Source organism: Amphiura filiformis, chromosome 15, assembly GCF_039555335.1.
Source record: "Amphiura filiformis chromosome 15, Afil_fr2py, whole genome shotgun sequence".
Lineage (NCBI taxonomy): Eukaryota > Metazoa > Echinodermata > Ophiuroidea > Amphilepidida > Amphiuridae > Amphiura > Amphiura filiformis.
Genome location: NC_092642.1, coordinates 28,241,322 through 28,260,441, shown reverse-complemented (window position 1 = coordinate 28,260,441; position 19,120 = coordinate 28,241,322). Strand labels below are relative to the sequence as shown.

The 19,120-nt window shown below is 37.2% G+C and overlaps 1 protein-coding gene across 1 annotated transcript; it reads left to right on the top strand.

Annotated features, from left to right (window-relative positions):
- Nucleotides 1-18: 18 nt before the first annotated feature.
- On the top strand, nt 19-13,619 carry LOC140171454 (uncharacterized). Its single transcript, XM_072194722.1, is given in 10 exon segments — nt 19-105; nt 107-194; nt 778-892; nt 895-929; nt 4,264-4,411; nt 5,138-5,217; nt 5,928-6,117; nt 6,584-6,846; nt 7,432-8,209; nt 9,264-13,619. Coding segments are annotated over 10 exon segments (2,682 nt in total). The 5' UTR covers nt 19-40; the 3' UTR covers nt 10,184-13,619.
- Nucleotides 13,620-19,120: the final 5,501 nt, after the last annotated feature.

The following is a 19,120-nucleotide window of genomic DNA, read 5'->3' as shown; positions in this document are numbered from 1 at the left end:
CCTTAAAAAAAAACCTAGCACTGCCAGCCTACCCGATGACATGGACGACTTTGAAATGTGGTCCCTCATTCTGGACTACTTCAAAATGCTTCAGGAACCTCGTCAGTAAGAAACTGGACACTGTCAACACGCTTAATGATGTTCTAAGACTTATGCAGACCAGCAATAGGATCTTGGTTCTTACTGGAGCAGGGGTAAGTTATTTTGGTGCGAGCCAAAATTGAGGATGAGGACAACTAAGCTGAAAAAAACAACAACAACAAAAACATGCAAACACACAGGAAGAAAAATATGAACTTCTAACTCTTTTTGGATAAACCAGGGATTGAGTTTTGAAAATAACAGGCGTGCTATAAATTGCACTTCTGGAAATGTTAGGTAGGCTGTCAGGGCATATTATATTAAATTGCACGAGCGGTAAGATGTATAGGAATTGAGGTGTGCTATAAATTGCACTCGGACAGGCAATTTAAGGTTTGTGATGGTGTGCGATTGCACTTGCGCGCCTTAAAACTGAATAAACCACAAATTGGCGGATCATAACTGCAACTAAGTAATTTAACTTCAACTGTTGGATCACTTGAAAATGGTTGCTTGCTTGTGATTTTCTGGATTATCATTTACCTGGTTTATGTAGGACTATCCAATTATATCCAAATGGTACAACATTTAGCTTGTGAATTGAATTAACTGACTATCCTTGAAGTCACAATAATGATGATAATCATCACCTTTGCCAGTTTAATTTGATTCTTTGCATTCTTATGTCTTCTGCAGGTGTCGGTGTCATGTGGCATTCCTGATTTCCGGTCCCGGGATGGAATCTACGCCAGGTTAGCAGTGGACTTCCCAGATCTACCTGATCCATCAGCCATGTTTGATATCCATTATTTCAGAAGGATCCAAGACCATTCTTTAAATTTGCAAAGGTATGCTGAATGACATCCAGATAACCTAAAGCCACAATATTTCCGCTTTTCTAACTTGTAAATTCTGGGTGTTTTTTTTTCAATATTAATTTCCAGGCTTCGTTTTTTTGTGTGTAACCTATCATCTCCTTGTGATTTCTGAAAGATACAAGTAAGATATACAAGTAAGCCAAGTATTGATTGGTTGCAGGAAAGATGCCTTGATTGGTCTCAAATATGAGGTGCTGGAGGATGGCATCATCAGTAAATAGACCATTCCAGTGATTCCCCAAAACCATCCAAAAGTCATGCCTGTGCACATTCTTGTGTATGTTGGGAGAATATGCGGTGGTATTGAACACATTTTCTCAGTTAAATTTGGAGAGGCTTTCGGGGTATACCAAAAAGGTCTTCCTCTTTGGAAGACATGATCTTAATCTCCCACACAGGAAGTCTGAATTTTTTATGGGTGACTCCATTTCAAATCTACACTCCCTGTGTAGGAGATGAGGTCATGTCATCCATAGGGGGTTTATGTGTTGCACCTGGAATAGCCCATTGACAGTGACATAATTGCCTGTAAAATGTAGAGAGCCCCCAATCAGAAAAATTGTGAAGAGTTTAGACAAATATGTGGAGGGTCTAATTTTACTATGCCTATTGTGCTGTGCCTTTGAATGCTTGTGCAATGTGCACCCCATAATAATGATTCTTTACTTTATGGGTAGAAGCATTTGTATTGCCGTATTTTTAGTATGAATATATCTCTAATTATGAAATGTTGCACGTTTCTGTGTTGTGCATTAATAGTAGGGATGCCCACTGTCCATACAGTTTCCACTAGAACCATTTTTCATTTACTGTGTGCGTGCACTCACACACGTATTGTCTATGGAGAAACTGATCGATACAAGAAATCCCAGGCCTGTTGGCGTACATACTTGTTTTTGATCCAAATGTAGGCCTATATCAGGGTGTTTCAAGAAATTCCTGATTCCACCGGAAAAACATTAACCAAACTTTTTCCTGATTGGTCAGTAAATAGAGAGGACCTTCCTCCATGCAGAGATCAACTTTTTTAATGAAAAATTTAATGAGATGAGAACTACAACAGGTTGAAGTGACACCATTCCGTGCATCAGGTGTTCAAACGCAATTATTTCCGAATTTGGAGTGAATCAGACAAGCAAACTTACATAGTCATAAAATGTAACTATTTTTGAAGACAAAATGTACAGGATGTTAAGAAATTTAAGAATGTTTAAGCCTACCGCGGCCCATCTCAAATCATGCACTTCTCCCTACCATGTCCATTTCATATGCTAGCCATCATGGCTTCCATGCACACACAGTGTATTGCTCAATGTATTAAAGATAACCTTTGAGTTGGAGCAAATTTCTCAAAATTGGTAGTGATTAATATTACCAAACTTATGCCATGATGAAATACAATAATTTTTGAAGATAAAATGTGCTGACCGTAAAAGATTGAACAATGTTTAAGACTACCGCCATTCATTTGCAGGGTTTCAAATCCGACGCGAACCGGTGCGCGTGACGGTTCTCGCCGGGTTGCAACTGGGCGAACCAAAATTGGTTCGCGCACAAGCTTGGAAGTCCAAGATCACATTTTGTGTTATTTTTACCTTTTTTACTGCAACGGAAATGTGATTTAATAATCTCATTAATCCATGAATATAATTCTGAAATGTTGGGGAAAAAAGGCAAAGTTTTCATCATTTTAGCTGTCGATTACATGTACTATATTGTACGATCACGTACAGAGCGTGAAAGTTTCGCCCTGGCCTGTGTTTACAACCCACCATCCCATAATAATAGATATGACCTCGCTAGTAATAAAAGCGTCTATGTCATTGGTTAATCACTTTCATCTCACGTATTTCCACCAATCACGGCATCTCTTTCTTACGAAAGTGTCTAGTAAACATGAATAATTAATCGTCAAATGACGTCGTCATTTATTACACACGTGCTCACCCTTTACCCGATGTACAGAATAATACGTGGAATAAATTTAATTTAATTTAATTTGCATTTCATTTGAAAAGATCGTTTAAAATTGCGAATCATATGACAGTACATACAAAAGCTATTTTAAGCAATTTTCAGCGAACATTTATGGAAATTTGTAATAAATTTAGGTATGAATAAACGTAAATAGATATTAGGGGTATTGCGGTATATGGTATATTTTCATTATTTTGACATCTCTTCATCGCGTAGCTAGCAGTAGCAGATTGGGTCATCCGCGGCCTCAAATCACTCAAATTCTCCAAAAATAGAACTCATGCGGGTGTAAAACCTTTTAAACTGCACTATATTTAATACATGAATGTTATGTTGAGGTTCATTAATGCATGATAGGTAAGTCACAGCGATAGTCAAAGTTTAATAAGCTTCAAAAGAAAGTTGCTGAGCTTGCTGTGTGTAGTCAGTATTTTACTTTCGGTAAACTAAAATTACTTTAATTCAGGATTCAAAGTTGAAACAGCTGCTTTTAACAAAAAAAGATAATCAACTTGGTTTTGTTATTAATAATGTTATAGTAAGTTGCATACAAATTCCCACCTATTTATAGGGTATTATGATTTTACAGGGTTTTTTTCTCAATATTTTGCGGGAATCAAAAGCCTGGTTCTGATGAGAACCAAAGGTTCTCGCAAAAGCCATTTGCGAGAACCTAAACTGGTTCCCGCATTTGATTGCGAATTTGAACCCCTGATTTGAAATAATGCACTTATTGTTCATCTCCTCTATGGAGATATTTTCCATGGCGGCCATCTATGATCATGCTTGCGGTTTCACCAAACAAACCATGGGTTTTGAGGTCTTATATTTTTGTTGTATGTCAACAAAATCGATTAAATTTTCAGGATGATCTTATTTTCATGTTGTTATAAGCAAATATAATGTTCCAGATAACGCTAGTTAATAAATACATTAAGAAAAAGTACCTTAAAATTGCACTTTCTGTTAGTAATCCTTTTGGACTTTAACTTTTTAACATGTTCTAGCAGCCCTATATAAAACCGTAACACTCAAAAGGCCATATCTCTGGAATGAAACGTCCGATTAAGATTATTTAAACGCCAAAATATTTCTTTCATCAATTCCCAGCCAATAAGATAGGTCTGAATCAATTTAAAAGTACTTCAATTTTTAGTGGACATGCCTATTAATAGGTGAAAAATGTGTATTATTGTTCAGGAAATTGGACATGTTTCTAAAACTGACTGTTAATGCTCAGCATTACAGCATTCATACATTAATTTGTCTACTTTCTCTCTCAAATAAAATACCTATTTTAACCTGCACTTGTATCTTTTCTCTTTAGGAAATATATCCTGGTCAATTTCGACCGTCTACAAGTCACAAATTCATCTCTCTTCTGGAGCATCATGGCAAATTGCTACGTAATTATACTCAGAACATTGACACATTGGAACAGGTGGCGGGGATTAGCAGAGTTGTACAATGTCATGGTATGTAACAGAACAGATGTAACAAAAAATCAATTGTGAAGAGGTTTGTGTACATACGATATGAGGGATAAATTGGCATTGTTCAATTTTGGGAGCATGGTGGCTGAGCAGAACGGGCTCCTAGCAAGCCCAGGCGACACCATCATGTTATGCCCTTGAGTAAGGCACTTTATCTTAATCACTCCACTCCACCCATGTGTATAAACGGGTCTGGCATCCGTAAATGCTGGGAAGGTGACAGACTCCCTGTGGAGGAGGTGTTTTGATCCCCCCACAGCAACATTTCACAGTGGAGTCTGGCCTAATGGATAACGAAAGAGAGATGGTACTCCGTCCTGTAAAAAATGCAGGTTCAACTCCTTTGCCTTGGAATAAACAATAAGCAAGTTTTCCTCAATTTATCTGGTACTTCAGAAACATGGAGAAAGCTGTAACTTTTGTTTCAAAAACATGTGTTATACTGTTTTCCAAATCATTACAAGTAGGCAATATTTAGAATTTTATTTTATTCAGCAACTTGCCCAGTATCCAAACACAGTATTACCGAGATCCATGTAAACACCCTTTATAGCACACTTAGGTGCACAGCTATTTCAATGCTAATTTTCTTACAGGTGTTGAGTTTGTTGCTTATTTGTGCATATCACAATTTTACAATAATCTCAACTTTGGCCTGCATGGATCAGATTATGTGACATATTAATGTATGATTTATTTCATTGACAGGTTCATTTGCTACAGCCAAGTGCACCAATTGTGGTTACAAAGTAGATGCAGATGCTATCAGGGAGGATATATTCAACCAGGTAAACACAAAAATCCATGAAACAAACAGAGGCAGGGATTAAAAGAGTTCAGTTACTTACAATAACTGTTTGCCCGTAATGACAGGACATAAACACCATATAAACCATTTCCATGCATACCTTGCTGGCTGCAATTGGGTACAAACTCAATGCTTTGATACGTACTTGTTTATTTTTAGAGGTTTTCCTGAACTCTGATACTTTTCCATATCCTCCTGGTGTGCCTACAAAAACGTACCAAATAGTTGGTCAGCACTCAGCAGCTAACATTGTTCTTTGGGTGCCATTTTGCATGCATACTGTGAGCACTTTAAAACTAGTACTGAATTGGATAAAGACCAATAAGCCTATTGAATAATTAGAGGTTAATAACTGCGCATCGGTTATTTGGAGGGCATTGTGAAAAATCTAAACATTTTGCCTTTGGAACCGAGGAATATCCCAAGATTCCGAGGTCCAAAGCAAAATGTTTAGATTTTTCACAATGCCCGACATATTACCGATGCAAATGTATAATGTGTGACTGGCATGCACTCAGTCGGGACTGAATTGGTGTGCGCAGTAACAAAAACTGAAACATTTTCGCCTGTTATAAGCTGAACAAACTAAAATCATATGTCATTGTTAGACCAGTCTCTTTGTTTATTTATTAACATTGCAGTGACCTAATCTAAAGTCACTTAAGTTGATTCTTGATTTCGTTTACACAGGTTGTCCCTGCATGTCCAAAGTGTCCACAAGACACTGAAGTGCAGTCAGTTATGAAGCCAGAGATTGTGTTCTTTGGAGAAGGCCTTCCTAATGAGTTCTACCATTCATTGGAGGAAGATAAAGAACACACTGATCTCCTGATTGTCATTGGATCTTCTCTGAAAGTCAGACCAGTGGCGACTATTCCTAGTAAGTGAAACTATAGTTAAAATTTATATTGTGATTGTGACCATGATTGATTACTTAATGGATTTGTGATAGTGATGTATTTTGAAAAATGATGGAAACCACATATGCATATAAACTACATGCTCTTCAGAAACAATCAATTTCAAGGTCGACAGTTTCTTGCAAGAGCATGTTTGCAAGACGATTCGCAACAAAGAATCAAGTAGTTGAAGTTTGTGATAGTTCATAAGAATGTTTTTTGAAAAGTCACAGTAGATGTGTAAAAAGCAATACATGGATGAGATCTTAAACTGAAGCAATTCCGAGATTGCAGCCTCAGCATAAAATGTCTTATGGCTGTGGAGGTGATTTTCAAGAAATTTATATGGGAAAGCAGACAGCTATCCCTAATGTTTATTTTCTTTTTAAAATATCTTACAGGTTTGAATAATTAGTAAATATATTTGTTTTTTTTGTAATTGCATAGACATGGTGCCAGCACATATTCCCCAAATTCTCATCAACCGTGAGCCATTGCGCCACATGACCTTTGACATCGAGCTATTGGGTGCCGGAGACGTCATCATCAATGAGCTATGTCGTCGCCTTGGTGATGGCTGGAATCATATATGTCACAGTGATGCAGAGCTTCAAGAGACGTTGGAGATGCCAGAGAGTCCAGGGATGGTGGCAGAAAGACAAGCTAGGATTGAGTTTGAGAATGCACCTACACCACCTGTCCTTAACCAAGTAAGCATAGGAATTATGATGAGCAGGCCTGGAGAAAACAGATACATGTTTCATGTGACGATGTTTCATAAGGAGACAAACTATTCCTAATGTTTTTGTGTCTTTTTAAAGCCATAATGTACTTCTTACATATTTGGCTACTTATGAATATTTTCAATTTAAGTACATGCTCCAGGAGCATGTTTGACTTAGAATGCTCCAGGAGAATGTTTGACAAACATGCTCCTGGAGACCTGGAGCATGTTTCCAATTCAAACATGTTCCTGGAGACCTGGAGCATGTTTCCAATTCAAACATGTTCCTGGAGCATGTACTTAAATTGAAAATATTTGTACATGTAAGTAGTCAAATATGCTCCTGGAGCATGTACTTAAATTGAAAATATTTATAAGTCAAACATGCTTCTGTACCATATGGTGCCGGACCATAATAGTCTTGGACCATATTATCGGGCTAAAATCGCACAAAAGTGGTCACTATCCTTTGTTTTTGTTTGAGAATTGTTTATATATAAACTGTGCAGTAATTTCTGTAAGATATTGAAAAATACAGATCAATGAAGTTGTAATTTTTTTTCTATTTCAGGACTCAAGTTCCAATCCACCACCTGCTGACAGTGGAATGCATCTGGGAAAAGAAGTTCAAGATGCAGATGGTGTGTCCTCCAGCAGTGATGCCACACATAACAAGCAACAACCGGACAACGATACTAATGAAGCTGAGGCAGCAGGACTATCCACCAAAGATAAACATTGCACGTCTGACTCAGTGAAAAGTACTGAAGAGATAGTCAGCAATGCACAAGATATCTCATCTAAAAGTCAAAGTGATCAAGTTCCATCCAATAGTGAAACAAGTAGTAACAGTCAAAGAAACAACGAAACTACCAGTGGGGTCGGTTCTTCCACTGGAGGTGAAAAAGATAATAAACTTATGGAAAATAGAGATGTACCTAGCACTTCTTCAAGTATGCAACAGGAGAGACTGTTTGAAGCTAACAGTCATGCCACAGAACATGGTGATAAAAGTGACATCAAACAATCAAGATTGGAGAACGAAATGGTAGATTCACAACCTAATGCTGAAATTAAATGCGATTCAGCTGATGATAGTGAACAGGTGTCAAGATCTGACCCTGCTGTACCACACCACCCAGAAGTTGCACTATGTGGTGTTAGTGGAGATGCATCTAAAGTGGAATCAAGTGCGAGTGGAACATCTGGCGTCATGGGTGATAATGCAGGAGGGCAGGAGACAGCAGGGTCTTCCAATGAGGCATGTCAATCCCAAAATGCAGATCCAGCATCGGAGCATCCAGGGAAGAAGAAGAGGAGGAGAAGCAGTATTGGAACCTATCTTCTTCGTAAGTAATTAACCCCCTGAGTACTACCTGCTGATCAAACACTGCCTCTGATTGGTCAATTACATGATATCTTCACTTTAATCACTAATCAGAATGGAGCTTTGCAAATAATTCACCCCAATTATTTTTGTGTGGTGAAATTATGCTTACAATGTTGCTGATTGGGCCAATTGATAATGAAAACTTCTTTTTGGCCAATCGGCAGGTAGTTCTCATGGGGTTAAGATGAAATAGAATTATTATATTATTCTATGCCTTTTGCTAAAGGGGTGTGACTCAATCAACAACTTCATCCCCCATTTTTCTTCATTAAAAGTGAGATTTTGGTATCAGAAGAAAGCTCTTTTTTTCATGACCTCAGTAAACTTTACTACCTGAGAGATGTTTCATGATGTGAACAAAAACAAGGTGAACTGTGGTAACCACAACCAAAAGTATTAACTGTACATGTTTTTGCTTCTCATATAAAAGCCTCTGGAATAAACATGTAATTATAAGTAACAAAAATTCCAAAGGCATGGGTTTTTATTTCTTTCTAGGGGCAAGCACTACAACTAATGCACTGGAAATTTTATTTCAGCACAGACAACAGTTGTGAAGTTACAGTCAAAAATGAGTGAAAAACCAATATTTGCTCAATAAATCAATAACTACTTGCCTCGAGTTGCTGAATTTTCAGTGCAGTAGTTGTAGTCCTTGCCCCTATAATATACATATACATATCTTACTTGACATCAATACGCTATAATTTTTGAGAAAAATGCAAACATGGGCACAAAATTGGCCAGGGGTGTAGTACCCCCTTTAACTGAAATGTGTCATATCAAATTTGTTTTCATTCCAAGGACTCTCATTTAAAGTTGTGTGCTTCTGTTCATGAGCTTTCTGTGTCATTTTTCAATACTTGATTGACTATACAAGTTTCTGTTAACAGTTTAAACCAGGCAAAAATAGATTTTTGACACTTTGCTGGCAAAAACCGAACCCTGGACCATTTGGTCGTCAACTGTTTATTATCAATGTAAATTAACATATCTTAACTCTTTCTTTTCAGCTTCCTCTTTCCTGTTTGTTCCTCCAAGTCGTTACATTTTCCATGGAGCCGAGGTCTACCCACCATCCTCTCCAGAATGCTCAGATGACGAAGATGCAGAGGGGTATGTTCAACGTTTGGAGTCATCGGCTGATCCTCTGGGTCTAGCTCACACACATCCAGCTAATTTTGATTCGTCAGGGGATTTGTCAGATCCATTTGATCCTGATCAAGATAATCTTATCGGCAGACACCAACCAAATCACCCAGAACATGCTACTGCAATTTTGGGAGGGCAATCTTCAGGTGGGGTAAATGCGAGTAGTTCTGAGCAAGGTATTACTGACAGCACAAATTCGCTGCCAGCAGAGATGCATGTAGGGCTTGGTGATGAAGGGCATGTTGCACTGCCACCATTAGTTTTATCTGATGCTGTGGACGCTGTCCTTCCATCTGTGGACCACACAAATGTGGGACAATTAGCTGGACCAAATCTAAATGGACATCACTCTGTTCATCATGGGGTTGACCATTCACATGACATGCATGATTTTAATGTGGTCAGATACAAGCATGAAAGAGAGATGTTTGACAGTAACGATACTGCAGCAAAAGATACTTATGAGCATAGAAATGACACGTCTTTGCCAAATTTGATTAGTAGCGATGGATCACAGGCAATACAAAAGGAAGGAGGAGAAAACGTAAGCTTTGCCGAAACACCTTCAAGTATGCAAAATCTGTCAGTACAGAAATCGGTTATTTATCCAGGTTCTGAATCACATGACAGGTCAGGTGACCCATCACATGATCAGTTCCATCACAAGCCGTCCACCGGTAATGCATCTTTCATGTCAAATGGATCAACATATCACGGTGTTCCACCAGTAAGCACTCACAGTGATGTCACTCAAATACAGAATGATAGTACAAATAGTTAACACCTGTTGATTACTATATGAATTTGTTCAGTAAGTTGTATTCAGTAGGCTAAATGTTTTCAGTATGATCAAAGGTTGATAAACTGTAAATTTCAGGTTTGTTCCTATTTATAAGCATGCAAAGGTACATGTGGAAGTTTATCACAGAGCAAAGCGTGGTTATATAGAGTGTGTGTGTGAATTAGACTTGGCTCTTACCGTTTGATACTCAAAAATGTTGTTCAAAGTTTTGATTCACGCTCAATTATTTACAAGAACTGTTGTGCGAATCGATTTGCAAATTCAAGCTAGACTTGTGGCCCGTGTGGTAACACAAAGATGTGTTTTAACTTGTCATATGAAAGCACTAGAATCCATTTGATGTTCTCGTGACAGTGACATCATGATGCTCCAGTGGGCGCAATATAAAATTGTTTGCATTGAATCAAAGAACTGGCATGTTTACATGCGCAATCAAAGGTAGTGCATCACATGCAAAGTAACTGTGACAAAGTGCTGACATCACTGCATGGAGGAAGCCAAATGGACTGTATGTTGCATCTATTCCCCATAGTAGTCAAAACCTAAGGGCTGATTTGATTTGATTTGATTGGGCCGTATGCACAAAACAAGTTAGACCAGATCTGGTCTAACTACATGAGGTTAGACTTCGGAAGGGATCATTTTCCTTTCCTCCTAGCAAAGTCCAAAAGTTAAACTGCAGCCATCTAGTATTTTAGCTACATGTATAATGATGTATTTATCCCAAATAGGATCTAAAACAATATACTTTAAGTTATGTAAATACCAAAGAGTTCCTTATCCATTGGACTGATCTTCATAGTTAGACCAGGTCTAAAGTTAGACCTAGTTCAACTTGTTTTGTGCATACAACCGTAAAGAGATATACAGTCACTTGATTTCAACATCTAAAACAAGAGACCAACTTATCCATGTTTTGACAGAATACTGTAAAAGTCAATATTTTCGCGAGAAGATATTTTTGCGATTTTGAAGATTTTGTCAATTGCGTGAGAATTAAATTTCGCGGTTTTGATATTGACACAATAGAAACTTATGCAAAAGGTTATTTTCGCGAGTTTTTATTTTCGCGATTTTATGTCTACTCGCGAAATTCGCGAAAATAAAAAACCTCGCGAAAATTTCTACTTTTACAGTATATGTAAGTTGTGATTATAGAAGTCAGACCCTACTACTGAATTTGACTTCGACATATTTCTGTCATTATGTTATCTGTGTGAAATATGAGCACCCACGAATAATGGCATGTGTGCCGTTCATCCGTCATGCATTTAAATATAGGGCTGCCATCCATGATCTCACACAGGCAAAGTTCTCTTTGCTTGATATTCGGTGATGGGTGACCCGATCAACAGCCCACTTTTTCCTCAGAAAAAAGCTCATATTTTTCTCATAATCCCGGCGAAATTTTAGGCATAAAATATATTCTAATATCAAAACAGGTTGTGCAATTTACCTCAACACTTGGGAATTGCATTATTTTGGTACAAGCCTCAATGTGAGGTACAAAACACAGTAGGAATAATCTGACTACCTACCTTTAAATCTGCCAGGGTAAAGAAATGTCAATATTGAAACCTAGTTTCCTTTTGAGAATGTGTCACATATAAAAGACGATCTGATGTACTTTTATCAAGTGCAGTCAGTAATGCTAGTGTGTATTGTAGATTGTAATTGTATTTTACCTCAAAGGTCAACAAGCATGGGCAAGTCTAGCACCACACAGTTCCAATGTATTGCTGTGATATGGTTACTACTGAGTGACCACTCTCTCGCACTCTCAAATACTGTGACATCCCCGAGAAAGACCCCACTGCCAGTCTATAATAACAACTCATGATGCTGCACTCCGAATTACGGGGTTATTTGTAAAACCATTCATATTGAATCAATATTTATATGATTATGTGTATATATTTTGTATAAAAACTGTATTGTACCTCAAAAAGTTTCAGGCAAAACTTATTGAGGATGTGAATGTGAAGTTAGTTAGGATGCTCCTGTGGTGCAGAGGTGTATTTAATCCCTGACAATATGGTAGATTTACTGTAGGGCTGTACATGGAGCTACATTGTATACAGAATCAAGTTCTCCTAATTTCTTTGGTAAGTAAGTATTCAAAGAGAGTAATGTCCAGTGCTATAATCAAATTAAGTATTTCTTGGCCAAACCGGAACATGCGCGTTGCGTCCATGTAGTGTACTAAGCGGGTACGCAGTGTAAGGCGCGTGTATACTTTCTTCTGTACCGCGCTATATTCGCGTCTGTTTATGGCGGAGCCACTGGCGTTCACAGTGTTCCAGTTTGGCCAAGAAATACTTAATTTGATTATAGTGAACGGGAGATTCTGGGCTCAAAAATAAATTTGACTTTATTTTAGCTCTCACAGAGGAACCATGTGAAAACTTCTATAATTTGGTTCAGCTACAGGGCCGTCGCTAGAGGGGGGTATGGGGGTGTGACACCCCCCATACACAATTTTGTCGGCAAAATTTGACTGCTGTCGTCAAAACCATGTGACTGTCAGCAAATGTAGTCAAAGGTATGTGTGATTGTCGGCAAATTGTGAGAGCCATAAAAAAGATTAATGTGTTACGAAATTGTGGCGTTGTAACGTAATAGACCTACTGTTAATGGTATAGTAGTTACTAGTTACAAAAATTTATTTGAACAAAATTTTGATTCCTACCCCCCCCCCCCCTACTTTTTAGATTTCTGATCGCCGTCCTGGCTAAAAAAATGTTGGGTCAACAAATTACAAAAAAATTCCGGTGGCAAACCATACTGTACACCCCCCGAATCATATTGGTATAACGAAACCCCAGTTCAGCTCAAGTTGGGTAGTAACACAGGTGCGTATTTTGCTTGTGCTGAGTGTACTCGCATGTGTATAGAGGCGGATTGTTGACAGGCTTGCGGCACAACTGCAAAAAAGCAATGACGTCACTACCGAAATTAAGGCGCACCAAATTATAGGCAGGTGTGTTGAATTTAATCTTACTGGACAGAAATAAAGAGTAAGTATTTGTCACACAGTCTGATTCATTCAGACAAATGTTAAGAATTTGAATTTATGCAAAAAAAAGAAGCAAAAAACCAATGTGATTTCAACACTCTTAGAACCACATACATTTTTGTAGCCACTCAGATGAATATGCAGAGTGTATATTGTATTGCACTCGCATAAAGTTTTGTGAACTATGCCAGGTATTGTTAGACAAATACAAGAAGAGCTCAGTTTCCAAATTAGTGTGTGTATTTAACCCCATGGGTACTACCAGTTAAAACTTATCTGCCTACAACTATTTTGATTGGTTATGAAGAGGACTATGTTGTATATTTAGCCAATCAGGGATGTGGTACCAAAATATGTGAGAATAGTCTGGTGGACTGACTTGCTAAAAGATATATTGTGATCAGTGTTCGATTTTCATCTATTTTTTTGTGTAGCAAAAATTGCTACTCACTTTCAGATTTGAGTAGCAATTCCAAAATTTTGAGTAGCAGTTTGTTTTCACCATATTTTATCGATTTTTTGTATTTTCTTATCTTCTCACAGATTACTCAATCCCAGTACTCAATGCTTAAAAAATGTTATGCAACTGCAGTGTTGCAGACCGAATGTGGTTCAAAATTCGGCACCTAAACTTCCTAAGCTGATTATCGTGTGCCCTTTCTAAACGCAAATTTTCCTTCAGTAATCAAGAGGAGTCCTACATTTTTGAGTAGAGGAAACTCACTAATTTATTAGCTGAAGCATTAAAATAATGTGAGGAATCTATGAAATCCTAAAAATCTTGTATAATTTTGGAAGATTGTCACCAAGGACACACGATATTTCCATCTCACCACTGAACTATACACCATATAAACAGTGCTACTTCTATGACGTCATAAAATTAATATGCACGTTTTTAGTTATCTGGTAATACATTGTAACACAGTTTGTAACACAACACGTCATGGAAATAAATTTGCATACAAGGAGGATACTGTATTTAGTTTAATGGCGTAAACATCACGATTTAGGGACTTTTGAGTCATATTTTTGTGGATTATTTTCTTGGAAATAGAATTTATGGAAACATTTTTGACTTCGACAAATGGCAACTTGCAAATGATGGTATATCAGCGTGGTTCACGATCGCAAGTAGGCATTTTTCCCCAATTTTTGGGATCGCATTTTTGCTACTGGTCTGTGTAGTTGAGTAGCAGTTTGTAAAAAATGACTCGCATTTTGCGATGCGAATCCAGGTAAATCGAACACTGATTGTGATTGGTTACTCCGATGATAATCTCATGTAATTAACCAATCAGGGGCACTGTAAGAAAGGCAGTTGTGCACGCATGTGGTTAAGTGAACTTGTCACACTATCAATTTTATTCAGGAGATAGACAATGTGTGTAATTTTTCATAAATTTAGACAAAGTATTAGTTACTTTACAACACAATATTTGTATAAATAGTGAGGCAGTCTTATCCAATCAGGTCAAAGTGTGGATGCATCATGCAAAAGAAAGCATGTGCATTATTCTCCTGACTTTGCAACCAAGTATGCTGTAAAATATGTAAGGGTTTCAGTAATAGCATGCTTTGGATATTGGTCAAGTTGATGATAATAACTCAATTTTGCTATTAAAAACCTGATTGGATCAGATCATGTCACATTTCTTCGCTATTTTTTTAAAATTTTATTTCGGATAATGAGATTTTGTTTCATTGTTTTGTTATTAGCTTGCTTTAAAATCCTTCCAAGGAAATGCCATTAAATTAAAGCAAATAGTTTGATTTCAAGCAATGTGTTTATGTAGAATTACAATAAAAATGTATTTATATTTTTCTACCTCTTTTATTTTTACAGGGTTTTCACAATATTGTAAAATGAGATGTTGGCACTAGTTACTTAAATTTATCTCACTCTTGCATGTAAGAATACAATATAGTTTGGTTTCATCGGATTTGAGATAAAAAATTGTCAAGCTGTAAATCAGTTATCTTAAAGAGGGTGGACTGATTGTAACATGTTTTCTATTACATATTGAGACTCATCACCTAAACTTTCTTAATCCAAGTTGCCAGTTAAATTGCAACAGTGATTTGGATTCTGCAATCAAAATGTGTACCATAGAGGCTCATAGAACAGTATAATGACTATCAGGGTGGTGCCCCATCATACTATTTTGTTCATGCTGCTTAAAACAAAACATATTTCAGGTCTAAACTCTAAAGTTTGTTTCTAAGAGTTATGAGAAAAGTCTGAGCTTTCACCCGATACCAATGCTGTCAATCTGGTCACCCACCTTGAAGTGGTATGCAAATATTTAAATGCAACTGGAAATTGAGAAAAATGTTGCATCCTCATTGGCTGAAGATTTAAGAGTCATGAAGTAACCACATATCATTGGCTGATTAATACCATTTAAACCATTTACATGGGGATGGTAAAATTGCTGATAAAAGTGTAGGGTTGTTCAAATATGAAGGGCGTGGGTACCAGGACTGATGGACAGGGCATTGGGTCTGATTGAGGGAGCACCAGTCTCATTAAAACTAGAATCAGATTTAAAGGTTCTAGCAAAACCAGAATCATGACTATTGCCCAATTGAACCTATGATTTTGGTCTCTTCATTGGAATGTTTAAGCCAGAGTTATGACTACATAGATTAATAACACAGAGATGGTGCTCCAACAGGCAGCATATTAATTATTATGTGGGCTGGTAGCTAAAAATGCAAAGGCCCGCAGTACTGGCATGATTTGTTAGACACAGCGATAGAACAATCGGCCCTAATGTATATGCAAGAATTCTCATTGCGTTCAAAGCAGAGGGACTTTGCCCTTTAATCTATAGTCGACTCTGAGCCTTACTATAGGGAACAAACTAAGAAATTAATGAAGCCATATAACTATTGTTTTTGGCAAGGTTCTTCAGCGCTCTGCCAATTTGGCGCTGATTAGAGGAAAAATACAGAAATGGGGTTCTGATTGGCTAATTGAATTACGCCATCATCACATCGGCACCTCATTAGCTGATCAAGCTGGGTAGAATCGTGTGACCAGTCGCACACTGCCGAAGGACCTTGCCAAATATTATAGATTCACTGCTGTAAAGCCTCATTTATATTTTGCTTTGTTCCCTTACAAGGGTTTGGTTATCTTCATGTAATTTTTGTATTATTATAGTTTGAAAAACAAATTAGTAAATATAAGTTCAAACACTGCCAGAAACATGTACATAAAAAATGAATTTGAATGTGTGTAGTTACACCATTGTGTATTATTTTGCTATATAGAAAGTTTAGATCACTTCAAAAGTATGTGATTTAAACAGCAGGAGTCCATATATGCACAAAACAAGTTAGCTGTGGAGATTAGAATTAAGGGAGGGGGTCCTTTTACTTGTTTTCCTCCTTTGCTCCTAGCAAAGTACAAAAGTTACACTGCACCGATCTAAAAGCTACATGTTATTGCCCTGAACAGGATCTATAAATGTAGAATGAGGTATATAAACACCAAAAAGTACTCCGTATGACTAATCTCCATAGTTAGACAAGATCTAACCTGTTTTGTGCATATGGACCCAGGAGTTCAATATTTCATGATGCAATCAAGTTTTAAATCTTGCATGCAAAATTACAATCAACAATATATCTTCAGTTTTCACCAGAATGCTGTGTGTTTGATATAAACAGTTTTATTAGAGTCCCACATAATTTTGTGGATGATTGTAGGTTATGCTTTTACGACGGGAATTCGTGGGTTTTTAGCGGGTTGGCCGTCGGACAAGTTTAGAACTGTCAAGCTTTCGACAGGAGTAGCTCTGACTTCTTCAGGACATATCTCATTCTTAGGTATTAGACATGTCTCAGTCTTAGGTACTTTGTCTTGAAGAAGTCAGAGCTACTCTTGACGAAAGCTTGACAGTTATAAACTTGTCCGACGGTGAACCTGCTAAAAACCCACTAATTGTTTGTGGATGATGTCCAACATAACTTCACTGCCGCCTTGGTAGTGATTCAGATGTTATTGTACTCTGGCTTCTCTTGTTTCTTCAAGGGTTGGTGATAGGCAGAAATGGTTACGTATTGATCACCAGATGGGGGAGGATCAGATGCTGTGATCAGATATTGTGATCAAATAAGGTACAGAATTTGTCAATTGGAAGTATGATACCAAGATCCATCTCTTTTACTCACTTCACAATTTCACTTTCTGTTCTGACCAGCAATATCATGGATGATTTTTAGTGTGTTATATTTTGCCAAGTTGAGTTATTGTCACCACTACTTGACACCATAGAATGTATCGTCTAGAAAATTGTTAAATCAAACCATTCTGGGAATGTGGAGGAGAGGTGAGGCTGGTAAAAGAAGATTTAATCCCAAAAGCACTCCTGGAGAATACTAGGTGGGGGATGGATAGATCTGGAAAACAAGGTGTAATCCCAAAGGTACTCGGGGAGCACCATGGCCTAACCTAGCTCTTGTGCTCTTGGAGGGCGTATCTCTTGTGCACCAGGAGCGTTAACTCGGTTTCAGTTCCCCTTCATATCAGCTGCTTGTTGGTCTTCCATATGCTGATTTCAAGTTACATGTTGTCTTTTGTCACCAAGCTGGACAATCTGCAAGGTATGCATTTGCCAACCACCTTTTCTTTACTTCTTTAAAATGTATTCGTCTTTATGATAAGTGTTAAAGTGTTGATACAATGAAGGGTCAAGAATCTGTAATATAGTTCTGGATTAATTGCATGCATACATGAACAGTTGAAATTAGCTGTAAAGTGTAAACATATGAATGATGGCGTGTTTCTTGGTATTTGTTAGTCTGATGTTTCAGCAAACAGGAAAGATTAATGTAATATTAATGTAAAATATTTATTTGCAAATGTTTAAAATATATATTTTGTCAACACTTTGAAAAATAAGATGTTAAAATGTTTTGCAGTAACATTTAAAAATACTTTTAAAATGTTCTTGAAATTTGTGACCTGATCTGACCCAATAAGGCAGATGTCGGTAATAATAAAACTGAGATGAAAAGTGAGGATAAAAAACATAAGAAAATGGACATATGAAAGGTTCATAACTTTGTAACCAAGTATTCAAGAGACCTGGGGATTCATCATCAGTAAGTGTAGGTACTGAGCAAGTTAGTAATGGTTAGAAGCTCAATTTTCAATATTTCCGACTTTGGCCTGAGATCAGGTCACATTTTCTATTTCTAACCGTTTGCAAATGTTTTTGAAAACGTTTGATTTGTTGGGTATATAGGATAGCTATCCTGGATATAGAAGCTATCCTGGATATAGAAGCTGTATTTAGCAAGCATTGGGGAAAAGGGTTAATAGTTACAATATATCATATTGTATTCAAATTCAAAGCGTCAGTGTATTTAGCAAATTCTACAGTGTTCAATGTTTCCAATGGTTGATTTCACTAAATCAAGTTCATTTTCATTTCTGTTAGAAATTTAAAAGCAGGAGTAATCATACATGTTCTTAAAACATGCTCAGAAATAGTTAATTCCATTAACTCATTTGAAGTGAATTGGAGTAATATAAACAAGTATGTCATCAAATTTGTGTGTACCAAGGGTGAGAAGGTGACTAGTGGCTGTTGCACTTGCAGCTTATCACCAGTTCAACTAGTTAAAATTATCATCAACTTGGAATTTGAATTTAGAATTGCAGGAATAAATTGATTGTATGCAAGTTGAGATATTCAAAACAAGGCTGAAGTCAATAATCATTTTTGCTGTGTATCTTATAGCACACATGATATGCTGAAGTTGTAGTTCAAATTAGTAGGGATACTTTTTTTCTCAAAATTGAATGAAAAATTTGATGTTTCAGTTTAAGGAATATGATGGACTTCTCTGTAAGCCACATTGATCATCAGTTTTTTATTGCCTTG